This window comes from Pristiophorus japonicus, unplaced genomic scaffold, assembly GCF_044704955.1.
Source record: "Pristiophorus japonicus isolate sPriJap1 unplaced genomic scaffold, sPriJap1.hap1 HAP1_SCAFFOLD_357, whole genome shotgun sequence".
Classification (NCBI taxonomy): Eukaryota; Metazoa; Chordata; class Chondrichthyes; family Pristiophoridae; genus Pristiophorus; species Pristiophorus japonicus.
The window spans coordinates 34752-57500 of record NW_027253402.1 but is presented as its reverse complement, the minus strand read 5'-3'; the positions used below and the strand labels follow the sequence as shown (position 1 = coordinate 57500).

Genomic DNA, 22749 nt, shown 5'->3' with positions numbered 1-22749 from the left:
CTCTCTCTCTCACTGTGTGTGTGTGTCTCGCGCTCTCTCTCTCACTGTGTGTCTCTCTCACTGTGTATTTGTCTTTGTCTCTCTCACTGTGTATTTGTCTTTGTCTCTCTCTCACTGTGTCTCTCTCGCTCTCGCTGTCTCTCTCTCTCTCCGTCTCTCTCTCTCACTGTGTGTGTCTCTCTCTTGCTCTCTCTGTCTCTGTTTCTCTCTCTCTCACTGTGCATGTGTGTGTGTCTCTGTTTCTCTCTCTCACTCTGTGTGTGTGTGTGTGTGTGTGTGTGTGTGTGTGTGTGTGTCTCGCGCTCTCTCTCACTGTGTGTGTGTGTGTGTCTCACTCTCTCTCTCTCTCTCTCTCTCTCTCTCACTGTGTGTCTCTCTCTCTCTCACTGTGTGTATGTCTTTGTCTCTCTCTCTCTCACTGTGTGTGTCTCTCGCTCTCGCTCTCTCTGTCTCTGTTTCTCTCTCTCTCTCTCCGTCTCTCTCTCTCTCACTATGGGCCCAAGTTTCCACATGATTTGCGCCTGATTTTTAGGAGCAACTGGTGGAGAACGGACTATCTTAGAAATCGCAATTCTCCACATTTTTTTTTCTGCAGTTCTAGTCAGGTAGAACAGTTCTACTTTGGAACAGAATTTTTTCTTCAAAAAGGGGCGTGTCCGGCCACTGACGCCTGATTTCAAAGTTTCCACAGTGAAAACGTATTCCAAACTAAGTTAGAATGGAGCAGGTGAAGATTTTTGTAGAACTGAAAAAACCTGTTCTACACATTAAAAAAATCAGGCGCAGGTTACAAATTAGGCGTCCAGAACGAGGTGGGGGGGTGGGGGGGGGAAGGGAAGTCATTAAATTCTACAATAAATCCTTATTTATACTTCTACAAATATTATACAAATAAATCCAACCTGAATAAACATTTATAAGCAAAGAAAAGATTAAATAAACCATCTTCCTACCTGTGTGAAGGCACGGACAATGCTGCAGTCAGCCTGAGGCGCCCGTTCTTCCCGCGGTGGGGGAGGGGAGGCGCCCGTTCTTTCCCGCGGGGGGGAGGGGAGGCGCCCGTTCTTTCCCGCGACGGGGGGGGAGGCACCCGTTCTTCCCGCGGGGGTGGGGGGGGTGGTGGGGGGGAAGGAGACAGTGAGAAGGCTGCAAGTGCTGATGTGCTGATGGCAATGTGCTTTTATTAAAAAAATGTTCAAAAATTAAACAGCTACAAAGAACTACAAAAATAGCCGAGTGCCAATGTTTCCTTCACACTGCGCGTGCGCGAACGCTCCAACGCGCACGTGCAGCGTTGCTGGCAAGAAAAAAACTAATTTAAATAGTACCCGCCCCCTCCCACTTACAAAATCGGCGTGAGTGTAGGCTCCGCCCCCCTGGGCGCCGCGCCAGCAGACAAGGAGCTGCAGAACGCTCCAGAATCGCGAGGTTTTTTTTAGGAGCCGTTTTAGGCGCGAAAAACGGGCGCCCAGCTCGGAAGGGCGCCCGTTTTTTATCGTGTGGAAACTTGGGCCCTATATGTGTGCCACTAGAGTGGTGGAAGTTGGGGGCGGGTGTAGTGGTCACCGCTGACGGCCATCAGCATAGCGCTGATGAAATCATTACTATTATATTCAGAATAACTCCACAAGACTGTGTTGTAAGCTCAAACCATTGTGACCTTGGTCTCTTTAATATAACTCCAGAGTGAGGAAGCAGCATGGTGGATTGCCTTTTATACCTGCTTGCACAGGTGACCCTTGGGTCTCCCACAGGTGTGCCCCCTGGTGACGTGTCTGACACATTGGTGAGGTTTGCATACATAAAATCACTTCCCCCCCCCCCCCCCCCCCCAAAGTCTTATGTACATTATTTACAGGTTGGGGTGATCTGGCGCTCTGCGTTCCCGGGTTGATCGCCTGAGTTGAAGTCCTGGCCTGGGTGAGTTGGTCGGATCATTGCTGCTCGGCAGCACAGCTGGTCTGATCGGACTATCGGGCATGGTGGGTTCATCCTCGTGGTTGACAGCGAGGTCGATTGCTGGTTGGGTGTGTGTTGGTGGATCACAGATGGTAAAGTCGTCTTCAAACTATTCTTGGTTGTCAGTGAATCGCAGTTTGGTCTGATCCAAGTGCTTCCTGCACGTTTGCCCATTCAACAGTTTAACAACAAACACTTTGTTCCCCTCCTTGGCTAACACAGTGCCAGCAATCCATTTGGGACCATGACTGTAATTGAGAACAAACACAGGATCATTAACCTCAATGTCGCGTGATACAGCCGTGCAATCGTGGTACATGTTATGCCGGTGACGCCGGGTTTCTACGTGATCATTGATGGACTAAGGAGAGCCTGGTTTTGAGTGCTCTCTTCATTAACAATTCTGCAGGGAGAACCCCAGTGAGCAAGTGGGGGCGCGTCCGGTAGCTGAGCAGGACCCGAGATAACCAGGTCTGCAAGGAGCCGTCCGTTACGCGTTTCAAACTCTGCTTGATGGTTTGTGTCATGTATGCAACACCTTGTACCCAGTATTCTACCGCCACCAGAGGGCGCATCTGTTGGAGTCCCAAGGGATCCCAGCATCCCTTGGGAGCACTGCATATAAGCAGGCCTTCCATGCTGTACCGGCACTCTAGAGTCAGAATAAAGAGACTAAGGTCACACTTACTCACGTCTACAGTACTCAGTCACATTGCTTTATTTGAGACATAACAACTGGTGACGAGTAATAAATAATGAACCATTATGTGAAAATGCAGAGAACTGTTGATATCCTGGAGAAATTCTCAGAAGGTGACGATTGGGAGGCCTTTGTGGAGCAACTCGACCAATACTTCGTGGCCAATAATCTGGAAGGGGATGAGAACGCTGCCAAACGAAGGGCGATCCTCCTCACCGTCTGCGGGGCAACAACCTATGACCTCATGAAGAATCTTCTTGCTCCGGTGAAACCAACAACTAAATCGTATGAAGAACTGTGTACACTGGTCCGGGAGCACCTAGATCCGAAGGAGAGCATTCTGATGGCAAGGTATCGATTTTATACATGTCAACGGTCTGAAGGCCAGGAACTAAGGCATTGCAGGACATTGCGAATTCGGTGGATTCCTGGAGCACATGCTAAGAGACTTTTTTGTGCTTGGCATTGGCCATGAGTTATCCTTCGCAAACTATTGACTGTTGAAACACCGAACCTGAGCAAAGCCATAATGATAGCCCAGGGATTTATATTCACCAGCGATAACACCAAACAAATTTCGCAGCATAAAGATGCATCGGCAAGTACTGAACACAAAGTAATGTCGTTTTCAGGCAGAAATGTACATGGCAGAATGTCCACGCCTGCAGCTGCACGATCTCAGATGATTCTGAGTCCGTCATCAAGTGTGAATGTGAGGCAATTAACACCTTGTTGGCGCTGCGGAGGTGATCATCGAGCCCATCAATGCCGCTTCAAACACTGTGTGCAAAGGCTGTGGAACAATGGGACATCTCCAGCGAATGTGCAGACGAGCTGCAAACCCTGCAAACCATCACGTTGCAGAGGAGGACCGATCCATGGCGGATCAAACTGAACTAGAGACTTGAACCGAGGAGGCAGAAAGAGTACGGGGTACACACCTTCACCACAAAATGTCCACCGAACGGAATTCCAGTATCTATGGAATTGGACATGGGTCAGTCTATCATGAGCAAAAAGGTCTTCGAGAGGCTGTGGTGCAACAAGGCACACAGGCCCAAGCTGAGAACTTTTACACTAAAGAGCAGATCCCTGTGATTGGCAGTGCAGCAGTAAAAGTCTCCTATGATGGATCAGTGCATGAACTCCCACTATGGATAGTACCAGGAGATGGCCCCACACTATTCGGCAGAAGCTGGCTGGGAAAAATCCGCTGGAACTGGGACTACATCTGAGCGCTTTTGTCCATCGACGACGCCTCATGTGCCCAAGTTTTGAGCAAGTTCCCGTCGTTGTTTGAGCCAGGCATCGGAAATTTTTCTGGGACGAAGGTGCAGATCCACTTGGTTCCCGGTACACGACCCAACCACCACAAGGCACGTGTGGTCCCATACATGATGCGAGAGAAAGTGGAGATTGAGCTGGACAGGCTGCAACGAGAGGGCATCATCGCGCCCAGCGAGTTCAACGAGTGGGCCAGTCCGATTGTTCCGGTTCTCGAGGGCGATGGCACGGTCAGAATTTGTGGGGACTATAAAGTAACGATTAACCGTTTTTCGCTGCAGGACCAGTACCCGCTACCCAAGGCAGATGACCTATTTGTGACCCTGGCAGGAGGGAACACGTTCACCAAGTTGGACCTGACCTCGGCCTACATGTCGCAGGAGCTGGCGGAATCTTCGAAAGGCCTCACCTGCATCAACACGCACAAAGGTCTGTTCATCTACAATAGATGCTTGTTCGGGATTCGGTCGGCCGTGGCTATTTTTCAAAGGAACATGGAGAGTCTGCTAAAGTCGGTTCCGCGCACCGTGGTTTTCTAGGATGACATATTGATCACAGGTCGGGACACCAGCGAACACTTGCAAAACCTGGAAGAGGTTCTTAGTCAGCTCGATCGTGTGGGACTCAGGTTGAAACGCTCGAAGTATGTTTTCCTGGTGCCAGTGGTCAAGTTCTTCGGGAGAAGAATCGCGACAGACGGCATCAGACCCACCGACGCCAAGACGGAGGCCATCAAGTATGCGCTGAGACCACAGAACATGAGGGGGAGTTGCGGTCGTTCCTGGGACTCCTCAATTATTTTGGTAATTTCCTACCCGTGTTAAGCACCTTGCGAGAACCTCTACATGTGTTACTGGTGCACTGGAGGCGGTGTTGGATCTCATCGTCAATGTCTGCCCTTGCTAATAAGAGGCTCCTGAGCAATGCTCAGTTGAGAGCATGTGTTGTATTGGCGCACGCAAAACTCCAAATCCGAGTCGATGCCGGACTGCCACAAATGGGATCTGGCTATAGCTTTCATCATTACTATGCCTGGATGGGTACTGTGTAGGTCGCGTATGAATGTTTCCCTGACTTAGGCAAAACCACGCGATTACCCCACTAAAGACAGTCCACCTGAATGGACATTTCGTCTTTGCGCCGCTGGAACGGCTTGATCTCGTCATGCATCGCCGCTAGGACACTGGACCAGTTCCCATGGAGGATACAGTTTTTTTTTTACAAGGGACAGTAAAGGATCCTGGCTGGTCCAGGTCCTGATCTGGCAGGCCGTAACGGGTGACTTTTCATTTTCAAATGCATCCATCACCAAGAGTAAGTCTGCAGGCTGTGCCATTTCCACCCTAGTGGTGAGCAATGGTAGCTGACTGAGAGCATCAACGCACTTCTCTATGCCTGGCCTGTGGCGAATTACATAGTTATAAGAATTAGGAACAGGAGTAGGCCATCTAGCCCCTCGAGCCTGCTCCGCCACTCAACAAGATCATGGCTGATCTGGCCGTGGACTCAGCTCCACTTACCCGCCCGCTCCCCATAACCCTTAATTCCCTTATTGGTTAAAAATCTATCTATCTGTGATTTGAATACAATCAATGAGCTAGCCTCAACTGCTTCCCTGGGCAGAGAATTCCACAGATTCACAACCCTCTGGGAGAAGAAATTCCTTCTCAACTCGGTTTTAAATTGGCTCCCCCATATTTTGAGGCTGTGCCCCCTAGTTCTAGTCTCCCTGACCAGTGGAAACAACCTCTCTGCCTCTATCTTGTCTATCCCTTTCATTATTTCAAATGTTTCTATAAGATCACCCCTCATCCTTCTGAACTCCAACGAGTAAAGACCCAGTCTACTCAATCTATCATCATAATGTAACCCCCTCATCTCCGGAATCAGCCTAGTGAATCGTCTCTGTACCCCCTCCAAAGCTAGTATATCCTTCCTTAAGTAAGGTGACCAAAACTGCACGCAGTACTCCAGGTGTGGACTCACCAATACCCTGTACAGTTGCAGCAGGACCTCCCTGTTTTTGTACTCCATCCCTCTCGCAATGAAGGCCAACATTCCATTCGTCTTCCTGATTACCTGCTGCACCTGCAAACTAACTTTTTGGGATTCATGCACAAGGGGGCACGGTTTAATGTTTTTTGTTTACTCCCAAAAAGAGTTTCATGCACAAGGACCCCCAGGTCCCTCTACACCGCAGCATGTTGTAATTTCTCCCCATTCAAATAATATTCCCTTTTACTGTTTTTTTTTCCAAGTTGGATGACCTCACATTTTCCGACATTGTATTCCATCGGCCAAACCTTAGCCCATTCGCTTAACCTATCTAAATCTCTTTGCAGCCTCTCTGTGTCCTCTGCACAACCCGCTTTCCCACTAATCTTTGTGTCATCTGCAAATTTTGTTACACTACACTCTGTCCCCTCTTCCAGGTCATCTATGTATATTGTAAAATGTATATTATATGCAGACAGCGTGAGTGCCCATCTTTGGATGCGAGCAGAGGCATTGGTATTAATACCTTTGCTCTCTGAGAATAGCGATATGAGTGGCTTATGGTCAGTTTCTAACTCGAACTTAAGCCCAAACAGATACTGGTGCATTTTTTATATATCCCGTAAACGCATGCCAGAGCTTCTTTTTCAATCATGCTGTAGGCCCTTTCGGCCTTGGACAAGCTCCTGGAAAGCTCCTGGACGCATAAGCGACCTGTTGCAATGTTCCCGATTCGTTTGCACAGTTGTAACACACACCCAACCCCGTACGAAGACGCATCGCAAGCTAGCACGAATTGTTCACATGGGTCATACAGAGCAAGCAGTTTGTTGGAGCATAATAGATTTCTGGCTTTCTCAAAAGCATACCCAGTCATCTACCCAGCCGCCTGAGGAAAAGAGAGTTTGAAGACCAGGTCCTCAAAACTGCCACCAAGTTCATGGTCTACAGGGCTGTAGTAATACCTGCCCTCCGGTATGGCTCAGTGACGTGGACCGTGTACAGTAGACACCTCAAGTCTTTGGAGAAATACCACCAACGATGTCTCCGCAAGATTCTACAAATCCCCTGGGAGGACAGCGTCCTCATTCAGGCTAACATCCCCAGCATTAAAGCACTGACCACACTCGACCAGCTCCGCCGGGCAGGCCACATCATCCGCATGCCAGACACGAGACTCCCAAAGCAAGTGCTCTACTCTGAACTCCTTCATGGCAAACAAGCCAAAGGTGGGCAGCGGAAATGCTACAAGGACACCCTCAAAGCCTCCCTGATAAAGTACGACAACCCCACTGACACCTGGGAGTCCCTGGCCAAAGACCGCCCTAAGTGAAGGAAGTGCATCCGGGAGGGCGCTGAGCTCCTCGAGTCTCATCGCCGACAGCGTGCAGAAACCAAGCGCAGGCAGCGGAAGGGCGTGCGGCAAACCAGTCCCACCCACCCCTTCCCTCGGCGAATATCTGTCCCACCTGTGACAGAGTCTGTGGCTCTCGTATTGGACTGTTCAGCCACCAAAGAACTCACTTCAGGAGTGGAAGCAAGTGGGGTACCGCAAGGTTCTGTGCTGGGGCCCCAGCTGTTTACACTGTACATTAATGATTTAGACGAGGGGATTAAATGTAGTATCTCCAAATTTGCGGATGACACTAAGTTGGGTGGTGGTGTGAGCTACGAGGAGGATGCTATGAGGCTGCAGAGTGACTTGGATAGGTTAGGTGAGTGGGCAAATGCATGGCAGATGAAGTATAATGTGGATAAATGTGAGGTTATCCACTTTGGTGGTAAAAACAGAGAGACAGACTATTATCTGAATGGTGACAGATTAGGAAAAGGGGAGGTGCAACGAGACCTGGGTGTCATGGTACATCAGTCATTGAAGGTTGGCATGCAGGTACAGCAGGCGGTTAAGAAAGCAAATGGCATGTTGGCCTTCATAGCGAGGGGATTTGAGTACAGGGGCAGGGAAGTGTTTCTAAAGTTGTACAGGGCCTTGGTGAGGCCACACCTGAGTATTGTGTACAGTTTTGGTCTCCTAACTTGAGGAAGGACATTCTTGCTATTGAGGGAGTGCAACGAAGGTTCACCAGACTGATTCCCGGAATGGCGGGACTGCCATATCAAGAAAGACTGGATCAACTGGGCTTGTATTCACTGGAGTTCAGAAGAATGAGAGGGGATCTCATAGAAACGTTTAAAATTCTGACGGGTTTAGCCAGGTTAGATGCAGGAAGAATGTTCCCAATGTTGGGGAAGTCCAGAACCAGGGGTCACAGTCTAAGGATAAGGGGTAAGCCATTTAGGACCGAGATGAGGAGAAACTTCTTCACCCAGAGAGTGGTGAACCTGTGGAATTCTCTACCACAGAAAGTTGTTGAGGCCAATTCACTAAATATATTCAAAAAGGAGTTAGATGAAGTCCTTACTACTCGGGGGATCAAGGGGTATGGCGAGAAAGCAGGAATGCGGTACTGAAGTTGCATGTTCAGCCATGAACTCATTGAATGGCGGTGCAGGCTCGAAGGGCCGAATGGCCTACTCCTGCACCTATTTTCTATGTTGCTATGTTTCCTCGATCCCGAGGGACTGTCTATGATGATTGCCATGGCCCTCCAAACCATGGGCTATAGGATCCACATTGACTTCGCCGGCCTGTTTCTAGGCAAAATGTTTTTGATTGTTGTGGATGCTTATTCAAAATGGATTGAGTGTGTAATAATGTCTGTAAGCGCATCCATTGCCACCATCGAAAGCCTACGAGCCATGTTTGCGACTGATGTCCTTGCCAGCGACAATGGGCCGTGCTTCACCAGCGCTGAATTCAAGAAATTCATGACCAGCAATGGGGGTCAAGCACGTCACATCTGCCTCATTCAAGCCTGCATCTAACGGCCAAGCACAATGGACAGTTCAAACCATCAAACAAAGCTTGAAACGTGTGTCGGAACGCCTGTCCCGAGTCCTGCTCAGCTACCGCACAAGATCCCACTTGCTCACCGGGGTTCCCCCTGCCATACTGCTCATGGAAAGGGCACTCAAAACAAGGCTCTGTAGTCCACCCTGATTGCCATGATCATGTCGAGGGCAGGCGGCATCAACAAAGCATGTACCATGATCGCACAAGTTTGTCACGTGATATTGAGATCAGTGACCCTGTATTTGTACTCAACTATGGACTTGGTCCCAAATGGCTTGCTGGCACTGTCGCAGCCAAAGAAGGGAGTCGGGTGTTTGAGGTCAAACTTGCAAATGGAATAACTTGCAGAAAGCATTTGGACCAAACCAAACTGCGATTAACAGACAGCCACGAGCAACCTGAAGAGGACACCACCAACTTCGACCCTCCGATACACACACAAGTGGCGACTGACATCATGGTTGACCACGAAGCTGAACTCATCCCCAGCAACCCAGCAAGGCCAGCTGTGCAGCAGCACAGCGAAGGCCCAACCAACTCACCTGTGTTTGTACCGAGACGATCGACCGGAGCGGAAAGCCACAGATTGTCTCACGCTGTAAATAAGTGTACTATTGACTTTGGCGGGGTGGGGGGTGGGGGGGGGGGGAGGTGGGAGTGATGTTCTGTATGCAACACCTTGTAACCAGCATTCTACAGCCACCAGAGGGCCCACCTGTTGGAGTCTCAAGGGATTCCAGCATCCCTTGGGAGCACTGCATATAAGCAGGCCTCCCATGCTGTGAAGGCACTCTGGAGTCATAATAAAGAGACTAAGGTCGCACTTACTCAAGTCTACAGTACTCAGTCACATTGCTTTATTTGAGATAAAACAGTTTGGACTGCCCATTCCGCTTGACCATTGGATGCGGGCTTAAATGGGGCAGACCTGACATGCTTAATGCCATTGCGGGTCATGAACTCGTTGAATTCCGAGCTGGTGAAACACGGTCCATTATCACTAACAAGAACGCCGGGCAAACCATGGGTGGCGAACACGGCCCTGAGGCTTTCAATGGTGGCAGTGGACTACATGATGACATTATTATACATTCAATCCATTTAGAGTAAGCATCCACTGCTACTAGAAATAACTTTCCTAGAAAAGGGCCAGAAAAATCTACGTGGACCCTGGACCACGGTTTGGAGGGCCATGACCACGGGCTCAGTTGGGCCTCCCTGGGTACGTTGCTCAACTGTGAGCAAGTGTTGCATTACATAGAAACATAGAAAATAGGTGCAGGAGTAGGCCATTCGGCCCTTCGAGTCTGCACATCCATTCAATAAGATCATGGCTGATCATTCCCTCAGTACCCCTTTCCTGTTTTCTCTCCATACCACTTAATCTCTTTAGCCATAAGGGTCATACCTAACTCCCTTTTGAATATATCCAATGAACTGGCATCAACAACTCTCTGCGGCAGGGAATTCCACAGGTTAACAACTCTCTGAGTGAAGAAATTTCTCCTCATCTCAGTCCTAAATGGCCTACCCCTTATCCTGAGACTATGTCCCCTGGTTCTGGACTTCCCCAACATCGGGAACATTCTTCCCGCATCTAACCTGTCCAGTTCCGTCAGAATCTTATACGTTTCTATGAGATCCCCTCTCATCCTTCTGAGCTCCAGTGAATAAAGGGCTAGTTGATCCAGTCTCTCCTCATATGTCAGTCCAGCCATCCCTGGAATCAGTCTGGTGAACCTTCGCTGCACTCCCTCAATAGCAAGAATGTCCTTCCTCAGATTAGGAGACCAAAACTGAACACAATATTCCAGGTGAGGCCTCACCAAGGCACTGTACAACTGCAGTAAAACCTTCCTACTCCTATACTCAAATCCCCTAGCTATGAAGGCCAACATACCATTTGCCGCCTGCTGTACCTGCATGCCAAACTTTCAATGACCGATGAACCATGACACCCAGGTCTCATTGCACCTCCCCTTTTCCTAATCTGCCGCAATTCAGATAATATTCTGCCTTCGTGTTTTTGCCCCCAAAATGGATAACCTCACATTTATCCACATTTTACTGCATCTGCCTTGCATTTGCTCACTCACCTAACCTGTCCAAGTCACCCTGCAGCCTCTTAGCATCCTCCTCACAGCTCACACCGCCACCCAGTTTAGTGTCATCCGCAAACTTGGAGATATTACACTCAATTCCTTCATCCAAATCATTAATGTATATTGTAAAGAGCTGGGGTCCCAGCACTGAGCCCTGCGGCACTCCACTAGTCACTGCCTGCCATTCTGAAAAGGACCCGTTTATCCCGACTCTCTGCTTCCTGTCTGCCAACCAGTTCTTTATCCACATCAGTACATTACCCCCAATACCATGTGTTTTGATTTTGCACACCAATCTCTTGTGCGGAACCTTGTCAAAAGCCTTTTGAAATTCCAAATACACCACATCCACTGGTTCTCCCTTGTCCATTCTGCTAGTTACATCCTCAAAAAATTCCAGAAGATTCATCGAGCATGATTTCCCTTTCATAAATCTATGCTGACTTGGACCGATCCTGTCACTGCTTTCCAAATGCGCTGCTATTTCATCCTTAATGATTGATTCCAACATTTTCCCCACTACTGATGTCAAGCTAACTGGTCTATAATGACCCGTTTTCTCTCCCTCCTTTTTTAAAAAGTGGTGTTACATTAGCTACCCTCCAGTCCATAAGAACTGATCCAGAATTTGTTCAATTAGTCTGCCATTTCTTTGTTCCCTATAATAAATTCACTTGAATCCGACTGCAAGGGACCTACATTTGTCTTCACTAATTTTTTTCTCTTCACATATTTATAGAAGCTTTTGCAGTCAGTTTTTATGTTCCCTGCAAGCTTACTCTCTTACTCTATTTTCCCCCTCTTAATTAAACCCTTAGCCCTCCTCTGTTGAATTCTAAATTTCTCCCAGTCCTCAGGTTTGTTGCTTTTTCTAGCGAATTTATATGCCTCTTCCTTGGTTTTAACATGATCCTTAATTTCCCTTGTTAGCCACGGTTGAGCCACCTTCCCCGTTTTAATTTTACTCCAGACAGGGATGTACAATTGCTGAAGTTCATCCATGTGATCTTTAAATGTTTGCCATTGCTTATCCACCGTCAACCCTTTATGTGTCCTTTGCCAGTCTATTCTAGCCAATTCACGCTTCATACTGTCGAAGTTACCTTTCCTTAAGTTCAGGACCCTAGTTTCTGAATTAACTGTGTCACTCTCCATCTTAATAAAGAATTCTACCATATTATGGTCACTCTTCCCCAAGGGTCCTCGCACAACAAGATTGCTAATTAGTCCCTTCTCATTGCACATCACCCAGTCTAGGATGGCCAGCTCTCTAGTTGGTTCCTCGACATATTGGTCTAGAAATCCATCCCTAATACATTCCAGGAAATCCTCCTCCACCGCATTGCTACCAGTTTGATTAGCCCAATCAATATGTAGATTAAAGTCGGCCATGATAACTGCTGTATCTTTATTGTACACATTCCTTATTTCTTGTTTGATGTTGTCCCCAACATCACTACTACTGTTTGGTGATCTGTACACAACTCCCACTAGCGTTTTCTGCCCTTTGGTATTCCGCAGCTCCACCCATACTGATTCCACATCATCCAAGCTAATGTCCTTCCTTACTAGTGCATTAATTTCCTCTTTAACCAGCAACGCCACCCCACCTCCTTTTCCTTTCTGTCTATCCTTCCTAAATGTTGAATACCCCTGGATGTTGAGTTCCCAGCCTTGGTCACCTTGGAGCCATGTCTCCGTGATGCCAATTACATCATATCAGCTAACTGCTATCTGCGCAATTAATTTGTCCACCTTATTCCGAATACTCCTCGCATTGAGGCACAGAGCCTTTAGGCTTGTCTTTTTAACACACTTTGCCCCTTTAGAATTTTGCTGTAATGTGGCTCTTTTTGTTTTTTGCCTTGGGTTTCTCTGCCCTCCACTTTTACTATTCTCCTTTCTATCTTTTGCTCCTGCCTCCATTTTATTTCCCTCTGTCTCCCTGTATTGGTATACATCCCCCTGCCATGTTAGTTTAACTCCTCCCCAACAGCACTAGCAAACACTCTCTCTAGGACATTGGTTCCGGTCCTGCCCAGGTGACCCCAATTCGGAGTCAATGCCGGGCCACCAAACGCGCGACCTGGCAATAGCCTTCACCATGACTATGTCTGGATGGGTTCTGTGCAGGACGCGTATAAACGTTTCCCTGCTTTTATTTTTGGCAAAACCATGCGATTCCCCCATAGGAGTCAATCCGATTAGATGGACAATTCATCCTTACGTCGGTGGAACGGCTTAATTTCATCTTGCATTTCCCCGCAAACCGCCGACCAGCTCCCATTAAGGATGCAGCTTTTTACTTGTGATAGCACAAGGTCTTGGTTAGTCCAGGTCCTGATCTGGCGAGCCGTGACGGGTGATCCCTCACTCTCAAAAACATCCATTACCAGAAGCAAGTCTGCGGGTTGCGCCATTTCCACCCCGGTGGTGGGCAATGGTAGCCTACTGAGGGCATCCACACAGTTCTCAGTGCCTGGTCTGTGGCGGATTACATAGTCTTTGGATGCGGGACGAAGCATTGGTGCTGATACCTTTGCTTTCTGAGAGCAGTGAAGTAAGTGGTTTGTGGTCGGTTTCGAGCTCGAACCGGAGACCAAATAGGTATTGGTGCATTTTCTTAATCCCGTATACACATGCTAATGCTTCTTTCTCAGCCATACTGTAGGCTCTTTCAGCCTTGGATAAACTTCTGGACGCATATGCAACCGGTTGTAGTTTGCCTGACACAGGCTTGCTGTAACACACAACCGACCCCATACGACGATGCATCACAAGCTAGTACTAAATGTTTACATGGGTCATACAATACAAGTAACTCGTTAGAGCATAGCAGGTTTCTGGCCTTGTTAAAGTCTGTCTCTTGAGATTTACCCCAAACCCAGTCGTCACCCTTGCGTAGCAATAAATGCAATGGTTCCAGCAAAGTGATCAACCCCGGTAGAAAGTTACCAAAATAGTTGAGGAGTCCCAGAAATGAACGCAGCTCCATCACATTTTGTGGTCTGAGTGCATTCTTGATGGCCTCCGTCTTGGACTCCGTGGGTCTGATGCCCTCTGTTGCAATCTTTCTCCCCAGAAATTCGACCTCTGGCGCCAGGAAAACACACTTGGAGCATTCCGACCTGTGACCAAGATGTCATCATAGAAGACCACGGTGTGCGGGACTGACTTCAGTAAGCTTTCTATGTTTCTCTGGAATATCGCAGCCGCCAATCGGATTCCAAATGGGCATCTGTTATAAACAAAAAGACCTTTGTGCGTGTTGATGCAGATGAGGGCCTTTGATGATTCCTCCAGTTCCTGCGTCATGTAGGCTGAAGTCAGATCCAGCTTTGTGAACATATTTCCTCCTGCTAGCGTTGCAAAGAGGTCGTCTGCATTTGGTAGTAGGTATTGGTCATGCAGAGAGAAACGATTGATAGTTTCTTTGTAATCGCCACAGATTCTGACGGTGCGTCTCCCTTGAGGACTGGGACGATAGGACTGGCCCACTTGTTGAACTCGATCGGTGAGATGATGCCACTCGTTGCAGCCAGTCTAGCACGATCTCTACCCTTTCTCTCATCATGTACGGTACTGCTCTCGCCTTGTGATGGATGGGTCGCGCCCCCGGAATTAGGTGGATCTGCACTTTTGCTCCTTGGAATTTCCCGATGCCTGATTCGAACAGCAAAGGAAATTTGTTTATGACCTGGGCACACGAAGTGTCGTCAGCTCGGACGTCATCCCAGTTCCAGCGTATCTTTCCCAGCCAGCTCCTGCCGAGCAGCGTGGGACCATCGTCCGGTACCACCCAGAGTGGTAGCTTGCGCTCCATCGTGGAAGACCTTTATGGTAGCACTGCCAATTACAGGAATCAGTTCTTTTGTGTAAGTTCTTAGTTTCATGTGAACTGGAGTTAAGACTGGCCTTGAGGCCTTGTTGCATCACAACCTTTCGAAAGTCTTTTTGCCCATGATGGACTGGCTCACGCCCGTGTCCAGCTCCATTGACACCAGGAGTCCATTGAGTTCAACATTCAGCATTATCGGGGGACAATTCATGGTGAATGTGTGCACTCCATGTACCTCTGCCTCCTCGATCTGAGGCTCTGGTTCGTCGTGATCTTCCGTGGATCTGTCCTCCTCTACAACATGGTGGCTTGCAGGTTTAACAGACTTGACAGCTCGCCTGTGCACTCATTGGAGGTGTCCCATTGTTCCATAGCCCTTGCAAACGTACTCTTTGAATCGGCATGAATGGAAACGATGATCACCCCCGCAGCGCCAACAAGGTGTTAATGGCCTTGCATTCATCACCCTTGATGCTGGACTCTGAGACATCTGCGGACGTGCAGCTGCAGGCATGTGTGACCTGCCCTGTACTTTACGATTCGAAAACAACATCACTTTGTTCACAGTACTTGTAGCAGCACTTGTGCGCTGAGAGATTTGCTTCATATTGTCACTGGTGGCAATGAAAGCCTGGGCTATCACTATGGCCTTACTCAAGGTTGGGGTCTCTACAGTCAAAAGTTTGCAAAGTATTGTTTTGTGGCCAATGCCAAGTACGAAAAAGTCTCTGAGCATGTGCTCCAAATGTCCTTCAAATTCGCAATGTTCTGCAAGGCGTCTTAGCTCGGCAACATAGCTCACCACTTCCTGGCCTTCAGACCTTTTGTAAGTGTAGAACCAGTACCTCGCCATCAGAACGTTTTCCTTCAGGTTCAAATGCTCTCGGACCAGTGTGCACAAAACGTCGTATGATTTCTCCATGGATTTTGTTGGAGTGAGCAGATTCTTCATGAGACCATACGTTGGTGCCCCACAGGCAGTGAGGAGGATCGCCCTTCGTTAGGCAGCGCTCTCTTCCCCATCTAGCTCGTTGGCGACGAAATATTGGTCGAGTCACTCCATAAAAGTTTCCCAATCATCTCCCTCCGAGAATTTCTCCAGGATGCCCACTGTTCTCTGCATCTTTGGGTTCACTATCTGTATCTGCCAGTTGTGTATGGAGAAAGACTCAGACTGAACACTGTGAGCTCAAAGTAAAGTGTGACTTCAGTCTTTTATTGCAGGTCTCCAGAGTGCCTCTCCAACCTGTGAAGCCTCCTTAAATACCTGTGCTCCCAAGGGATTATGGGACCCCTTGGGACTCCAGGGGATGAGCCTTCTGGTGGCTGTACAGAGTAAATACAAGTTCACATATATAACACTGCCCATCTTTTTCCTCATATTGTAAAAATTCTTTGTGTTGATTTTGACATCCCTTGCAAGTTTCTTTTCATATTCCCTTTTTGCAGCTCTTACAATCTGTTTTGTCACCTTCTGTTGTTCCTTGTATCTCTCCCAGTTGGCAGAATCTCTGCTAATCTTTGCATTTTTGTATGCTTTTTCTTTTAGTTTTATGTTGGGGCCAAAATTGCCCCTTCCGATAAGGCCTCTGGCCGCCTGAAAGCAGCGGTCACAGGGCGGCGTGAAATGGTCGGCAACTCTCCGTGGAGGGGCCGCCATTTCACGCTGCCCTGTGACCGTCTGTTTGTGTGTGTGTGTGTATGTGTCTCCGTCTTTATTTCTTTCACCCCAGGAGCTGATTGTAGTCGAGCTTCTTGTTCATTTATCATGTGCGTATTGATAATAATTAAATGATAATAAAATTGGCCTGTGTAATCTGTACTTTGTAACTTCAGTGACTGTTTTCACAGGTTTATCGCCACGGAGACCGATCTCCTACCGAGGCATACCCAACAGATCCGTACACTGAGAAGTACTGGCCCCAAGGATTCGGGCAGCTTTCCCAGGTCAGTGATCTATCTCTATATTTCTCTCTCTCATTCCCCTGCGTCCCCTCACAGTCTCTACTTCACATACGTTCCGATGTGAGACATAAGAAATAGGAGCAGGAGTCGGTCATACGGCCCCTCGAGCCTGCTCCACCATTTAATCCGATCATGGACTCAGGTCCACTTCCCTGCCCGCTCCCCATAACCCCTTAATCCCTTATCGGTTAAGAAACTGTCTATTTCTGTCTTAAATTTATTCAATGTCCCGGCTTCCACAGATCTCTGAGGCAACGAATTCCACAGATTTACAACCCTCTGAGAAAATAAATTCCTCCTCATCTCAATTTTAAATTGGCGGCCCCTTATTCGAAGATTATGCCCCCTAGTTCTAGTCTCCCCTATCAGTGGAAACATCCTCTCTGCATCCACCTTATCAAGCCCCCTCATAATCTTATACGTTTTGATAAGATCCCCTCTCATTCTTCTGAATTCCAATGAGTAGAGGCCCAACCTACTCAACCTTTCCTCATAAATCAACCCCCTCATCTCTGGAATCAACCTAGTAAACCTTCTCTGAACTGCCTCCACAGCAAATATATCCTTTCGGAAATATGGAAACCAAAACTGCACGCAGTATTCCAGGTGTGACCTCACCAATACCTTGTATAACTGTAGCAAGACTTCCCTGCTTTTATACTCCATCCCCTTTGCAATAAAGGCCAAGATTCCATTGGCCTTCCTGATCACTTGCTATACCTGCATACTAATCTTTTATGTTTCTTGCACAAGTACCCCCAGGTCAAGCTGTACTGCAGCACTTTGCAATCTTTCTCCATTTAAATAATAACTTGCTCTTTGATTTTTTTTTCTGCCAAAGTGCATAACCTCACACTTTCCAACATTATACTCCATCTGCCAAATTTTTGCCCACTCACTTAGCCTGTCTATGTCCTTTTGCAGATTTTTTGTTTCCTCCTCAAACATTGCTTTTCCTCCCTTCTTTGTATCATCAGCAAACTTGTCTATGTTACACTTGGTCCCTTCCTCCAAGTCGTAAATATAGATTGTAAATAGTTGGGGTCCCAGCACTGATCCCTGTGACACCCCACTAGTTACTGACTGCCAACCCGAAAATGAACCATTTATCCCGACTCTCTGTTTTCTGTTAGTTAGCCAATCCTCTATCCATGCTAATATATTACCCCCAACCCCGTGAACTTTTATCTTGTGCAGTAACCTTTTATGTGGCACCTTGTCAAATGTCTTCTGGAAGTCCAAATACACCACATCCACTGGTTCCCCTTTATCCACCCTGTTCGTTACATCCTCAAAGAATTCCAGCAAATTTGCTGACTCTGCCTGACCGAATTATGCTTTTACAAACGTCCTGCTACTGCTTCTTTAATAATGGACTCCAACATTTTCCCAATCACAGATGTTAGGCTAACTGGTCTATAGTTTCCTGCTTTTTGTCTGCCTCCTTTTTTAAATAGGGGCATTACATTTGCAGTTTTCCAATCTGCTGGGACCTCCCCAGAATCCAGGGAATTTTGGTAAATTACAACCAATGCATCCACCATCCCTGCCACTACTTTTCTTAAGACCCTAGGATGCAAGCCATCAGGTCCAGGGGATTTATCTGCCTTTAGTCCCATTATCTTACTGAGTACCATCTCCTTAGTGATTGTGATTGTGTTAAGTTCCTCCCCCCCTATAGCTCCTTGACTATCCACTGTTGGGATATTGTTAGTGCCCTCTACTGTAAAGACTGATACAAAATATTTGTTCAGAGTTTCTGCCATCTCCGTGTTCCCCATTACTAATTCCCCGGTCTCGTCCTGTAAGGGACCAACATTTACTTTAGCCACTCTTTTCCTTTTTATATATCTATAGAAACTCTTGCTATCTGTTTTTATATTTTGTGCTAGTTTACTTTCATAGTCTATTTTCCCTTTCTTAATCATTTTTTTAGTCATTCTTTGCTGGCTTTTAAAAGCTTCCCAGTCTTCTGTCCTCCTACTAGTTTTGACCTCTTTGTATGCCCTTGTTTTTAATTGGATACTGTCCTTTATTTCTTTAGTTAGCCACGGATGGCTATCTTTTCTTTAACACCCTTTCCTCCTCACTGGAATATATTTTTCTTGAGAGTTGTGAAATATCTCCTTAAATGTACGCCACTGTTCATCAGCCGTCCTACACTTTAATTTATTTTCCCAGTCCACTTTAGCCAACTCTGCCCTTATACCTTCATAGTCTCCTTTACTTAAGCTTAGTACGCTGGTTTGAGATCCAACTTTCTCACCCTCCATCTGAATTTGAAATTCAACCATCACTCATTCCGAGGGGATCCTTTACTAGGAGATTGTTTATTAATCCTGTCTCATTGCACAGGACCAGATCTAAGATAGCCTGCCCCCTGGTTGGTTTCGTTACATACTGTTCAAGGAACCCCGCCCCTTATGCACTCTATGAACTCTTCCTCAAGGCTACCCTGACCAATTTGATTTGTCCAATCAATGTGGAGTTAAAATCATGCATGAGTATTGCTGCTCCCTTTTTACAAGCCCCCACTATTTCCTGGTTTATGCTCTGACCAACAGAGCCAGAGCTATGTGTGGCATGGTCAGCGTACGCAGCCCCGACTGAGATTGGGCAATCAGGATTCTGCACGTCATGGTGATGAGAGTCGCAGGTGGGACTCTGACTGGTGCTGTATGAGCTGTGACTTGTACTGGGAATGTCTCGTTATTCCTGTTCTTCAATCTCTGCCTTGTTAAGTGAGCTGTGAGATCACCTCTGCCGCCTCTGCTCACTGACTGCATGTGCTCCTGTGGTTGCTATCTGAGGTCAGGACGGGAGGATACTGCTGAGCTCTGAATCCAACAGCTCACGCCCACCTGGATTTTCTTTCTCCCCCCGCCACCCCCTCATGATACATCGAAGCCCAGCACAATGCTATCTCCAGACTGATCTGAGCAGGGGTGACTGCACAGCCATCAGCAGCTGGCACCTTGACTGGTTTCCCTTCCCTAGTCTAAGGGCACTGAGGCCAATCGCCACATTGGCTGGGAACAGCTAAGCGATACCCAGCACAGACCGAGGATGGGACCGACTGTCTGTCCCCACTCCGGGTAGTGCACTTACTCACTGAGCTGTTGCGGGAACGGCCTTCCGGTGTGTTGGACTGGAGCCAGGATTTGAAGCGGTTGTGGTGGATCCACTGTCATGGCGATTGTGGGCTGACCTCTGGCGCTGACCTCTGGTGCTGACCTTTCTCCCCCCAGTAATGACCAGGTTTTGAAGTGGCAGTTGTTGAGGCGGATCCACTGCCGTGGCGATCGTGGGTTGACCTCTGGCGCTGACCTCTGGTGCTGACCTTTCCCCCCAGTAATGACCAGATTTTCTGCTGCTCTTCTGTAGATTGGGATGAGGCAGCAGTACGAGCTGGGCCAGTATCTGCGACATCGTTACAAAGACTTCCTCAATTCCTCGTACGACCGTCAAGAGGTGAGGTGCAGAGGGCGGGGGGGGTGGGGGGGGCTGTGGCGGCAGAGGCGGCAGAGGGCAGGACCAGGGGGGGGCAGAGTGCAGGGGTGGGGGGCAGAGTGCAGGGGCGGGGATTAGAGGGCCGGACCGGCGGGGCAGAGTGCTGGACCGGGGAGGCAGAGGGCAGGACCAGGGGGTGACAGGGGCGGGGGGGTGTAGGTCAGAGGGACGGGGCGGAGGGGGCGGGACGGGAAAGGGGGGGCAGGGGTCAGAGGGAAGTGAAGAAGGTCTGAGCGGTTTGCAGTGCCCGGGGTGTTATGTGGACCCGGGGGGAGAGAGGGTTTGGACCCGGGGAGGTGGAAGTGGGGGGACAGAAGGTGGTGAGTGGGTTTGGAGGTGGTGGGGGGGGTATGGAAGGGGTCCGGGGGGGCTGGGCAATAGAATTATATCCCCCAATCTTATCCTCCAATCTTTTCCCCTAAGGTCTATGTTGCTCTAGTGTAAAATTCCCCATTCGCTGAGCCTGACCTTCTATGCAAGCCCCAAGGCTAATTATAATCATCTTTGTGTTTAAATCCCTCCATGGCTTGATCCCTTCCCCTCTCTGTAATATCCACCGGCTCCATAACCCTCCTCGCATAAACGCTCCGTTCCTCCAAGTCCTCCTTTGCGACCCCATGCGCCCCCACGCACCACCATGCGTCCCCATGCCCCCATGCCCCCATGCGCCCCCCCGCCCCCATGCGTCCCCCCGCCCCCACGCGCCACCATGCGTCCCCACGCGCCCCCCCGTCCCAATGCGCCCTCCGCCCCCATGCGCCACGCGCCTCCCCCGCCCCCACCGCCCGCTGCGCCTCCCTCGCCCCCACGCGGGCCCCCTTCCCCCCCCCCCCCCCCCCCCCCATGCACCATCATGGCCGGCCCTCCAGTCAGCTGCCTAAGCCTGTATTTGGGAATTCCCCCCCACCTTTCCAGCTCCGTATCCCCGTTTAAAATCCTCCTTAAATCCCACCTCCTTGAAAAAGCTATTGGCCACCCTTCCCAATATCTCCTATTTGGGCTCGGCATTCATTGTTTTGATTACAACTTTGCAAAGCAGTTTTTTTCCAAAATAAAAGGCACTAGAGTATTGTTCGTGTGCGAGGGGCAGGATGGGTTTCAGCTACAGTGGCTTTCCTGCCACCTCTTGCACCCCAAACACGGTCAAGGAGCCTACTGATGCTCACTGAGTGGGTAAATGTATGATAGCAGCCACCTTGCATGAGATAGCTGATGATACTTCACACTAAACCTTTGGTTAGGCCTCAGCCCGGAGTATTGTGTCCAATTCTGGCCACCACACCAGGAAGGATGGCGAGGCCTTGGAGAGGATGCAGGAGAGATTTACTAGACTGGTACCGGGGATGTGGACAGACTGGAGCAGCCTTCGAACAGAGAAGGTTAAGGGTAAATTGAATAGAGGTTTTTAAAATGATAGAGTAAACAGGAGAAACTGCTTCTAATGGCAGGAGGGTCGGTAACCAGAGGATTTAAGGTCATTGGCAAAAGAAGCAGAGGGTAGAGGAAGGGAAATGTGTTTACGCAGCGAGTTGTTGTGATCGGGAACGCGCTGTCTGAAAGGGCGGTGGGAGCAGATTCAATAGTGACTTTCAAATGGGAATTGAATAGATACCTGAAAAGGAAACATTTGCAGGGCCTTGGGGAAAGAGCAGGAGAGTGGAACTAACTGGATCGATCTTTCAAAGGGACGATGGGCCGAATGGCAGCCTCCTGTGCTGTTTCAGGAGAAGAGCATGTACAGAGGGACTACAGATCTGTGCATTCCCTGAGCTTGGTGGCTGGACACCCTAATAGATGCAGCTGCCCTTTCTATGTCCTGTCATCCAGGCAGATACAGACTGTTACTGCTTCAGTGAAACGCCTGTTGATTGTCTTCATTCATCGTTGTTATGTATGTAATAACTCGATAGATTGAATACTGTAAACTAACACAGGTACCAACCTGGCTCTGCTTTATTAGGGCCCAAACTGATGGCTTGCCTTTTATAACTGGGCCGTGCACACGTGCGTAAAGCCCAGTGACCTCCGACAGTGGCACCACCTGGTGGCTAGTAACCCCAAGTACACATACATGACAATATCCCCCTTTAAGATATTGGTAACAGTCTTTTGACAAATTGAGATGGTCCGGGGCTTTCCGCTCCGAGTTGAATGTCTCAGTTCAACTCCAGCCTTGGGTGAGCGTTTTGAGTCTGTTATGACTGGGGGCTGGGTAGCCGATCTGATGGGAGTGGCAATGACCATGTCAGGGATTGAAAGTCCAGATTCATTGATGACAGCGGAGTCCTCTGATGACTGAGGGTAGGTTGGTTGGTCACTGATTGTGTCTTCCTCAGACTGTTCCGGTTCATCCGTGTGCCGCAGCTTTATCTGATCAACATGTTTCCTGCATGTTTGTCCATTCTTGAGCTTGATGATAAACACTCTGTTACCCCACTTGGGACCTTGACCATAATTTAGTACATACACAGAATCGTTAACA

At 48.6% G+C, this 22749-nt stretch overlaps 1 protein-coding gene across 1 annotated transcript in view; it reads left to right on the top strand.

Annotated features, from left to right (window-relative positions):
- Positions 1 to 22749, top strand: part of LOC139250242 (lysosomal acid phosphatase-like) — a gene marked incomplete at its 3' end in the record, with an annotated part of 88699 nt that overhangs the window by 32155 nt on the left and 33795 nt on the right. The window contains exons 2-3 of the mRNA XM_070872744.1: positions 16644 to 16739; positions 20142 to 20228. Of these exons, the coding sequence (XP_070728845.1) occupies positions 16644 to 16739; positions 20142 to 20228 (183 nt within the window). The remainder of the gene's footprint in view (positions 1 to 16643; positions 16740 to 20141; positions 20229 to 22749) is intronic.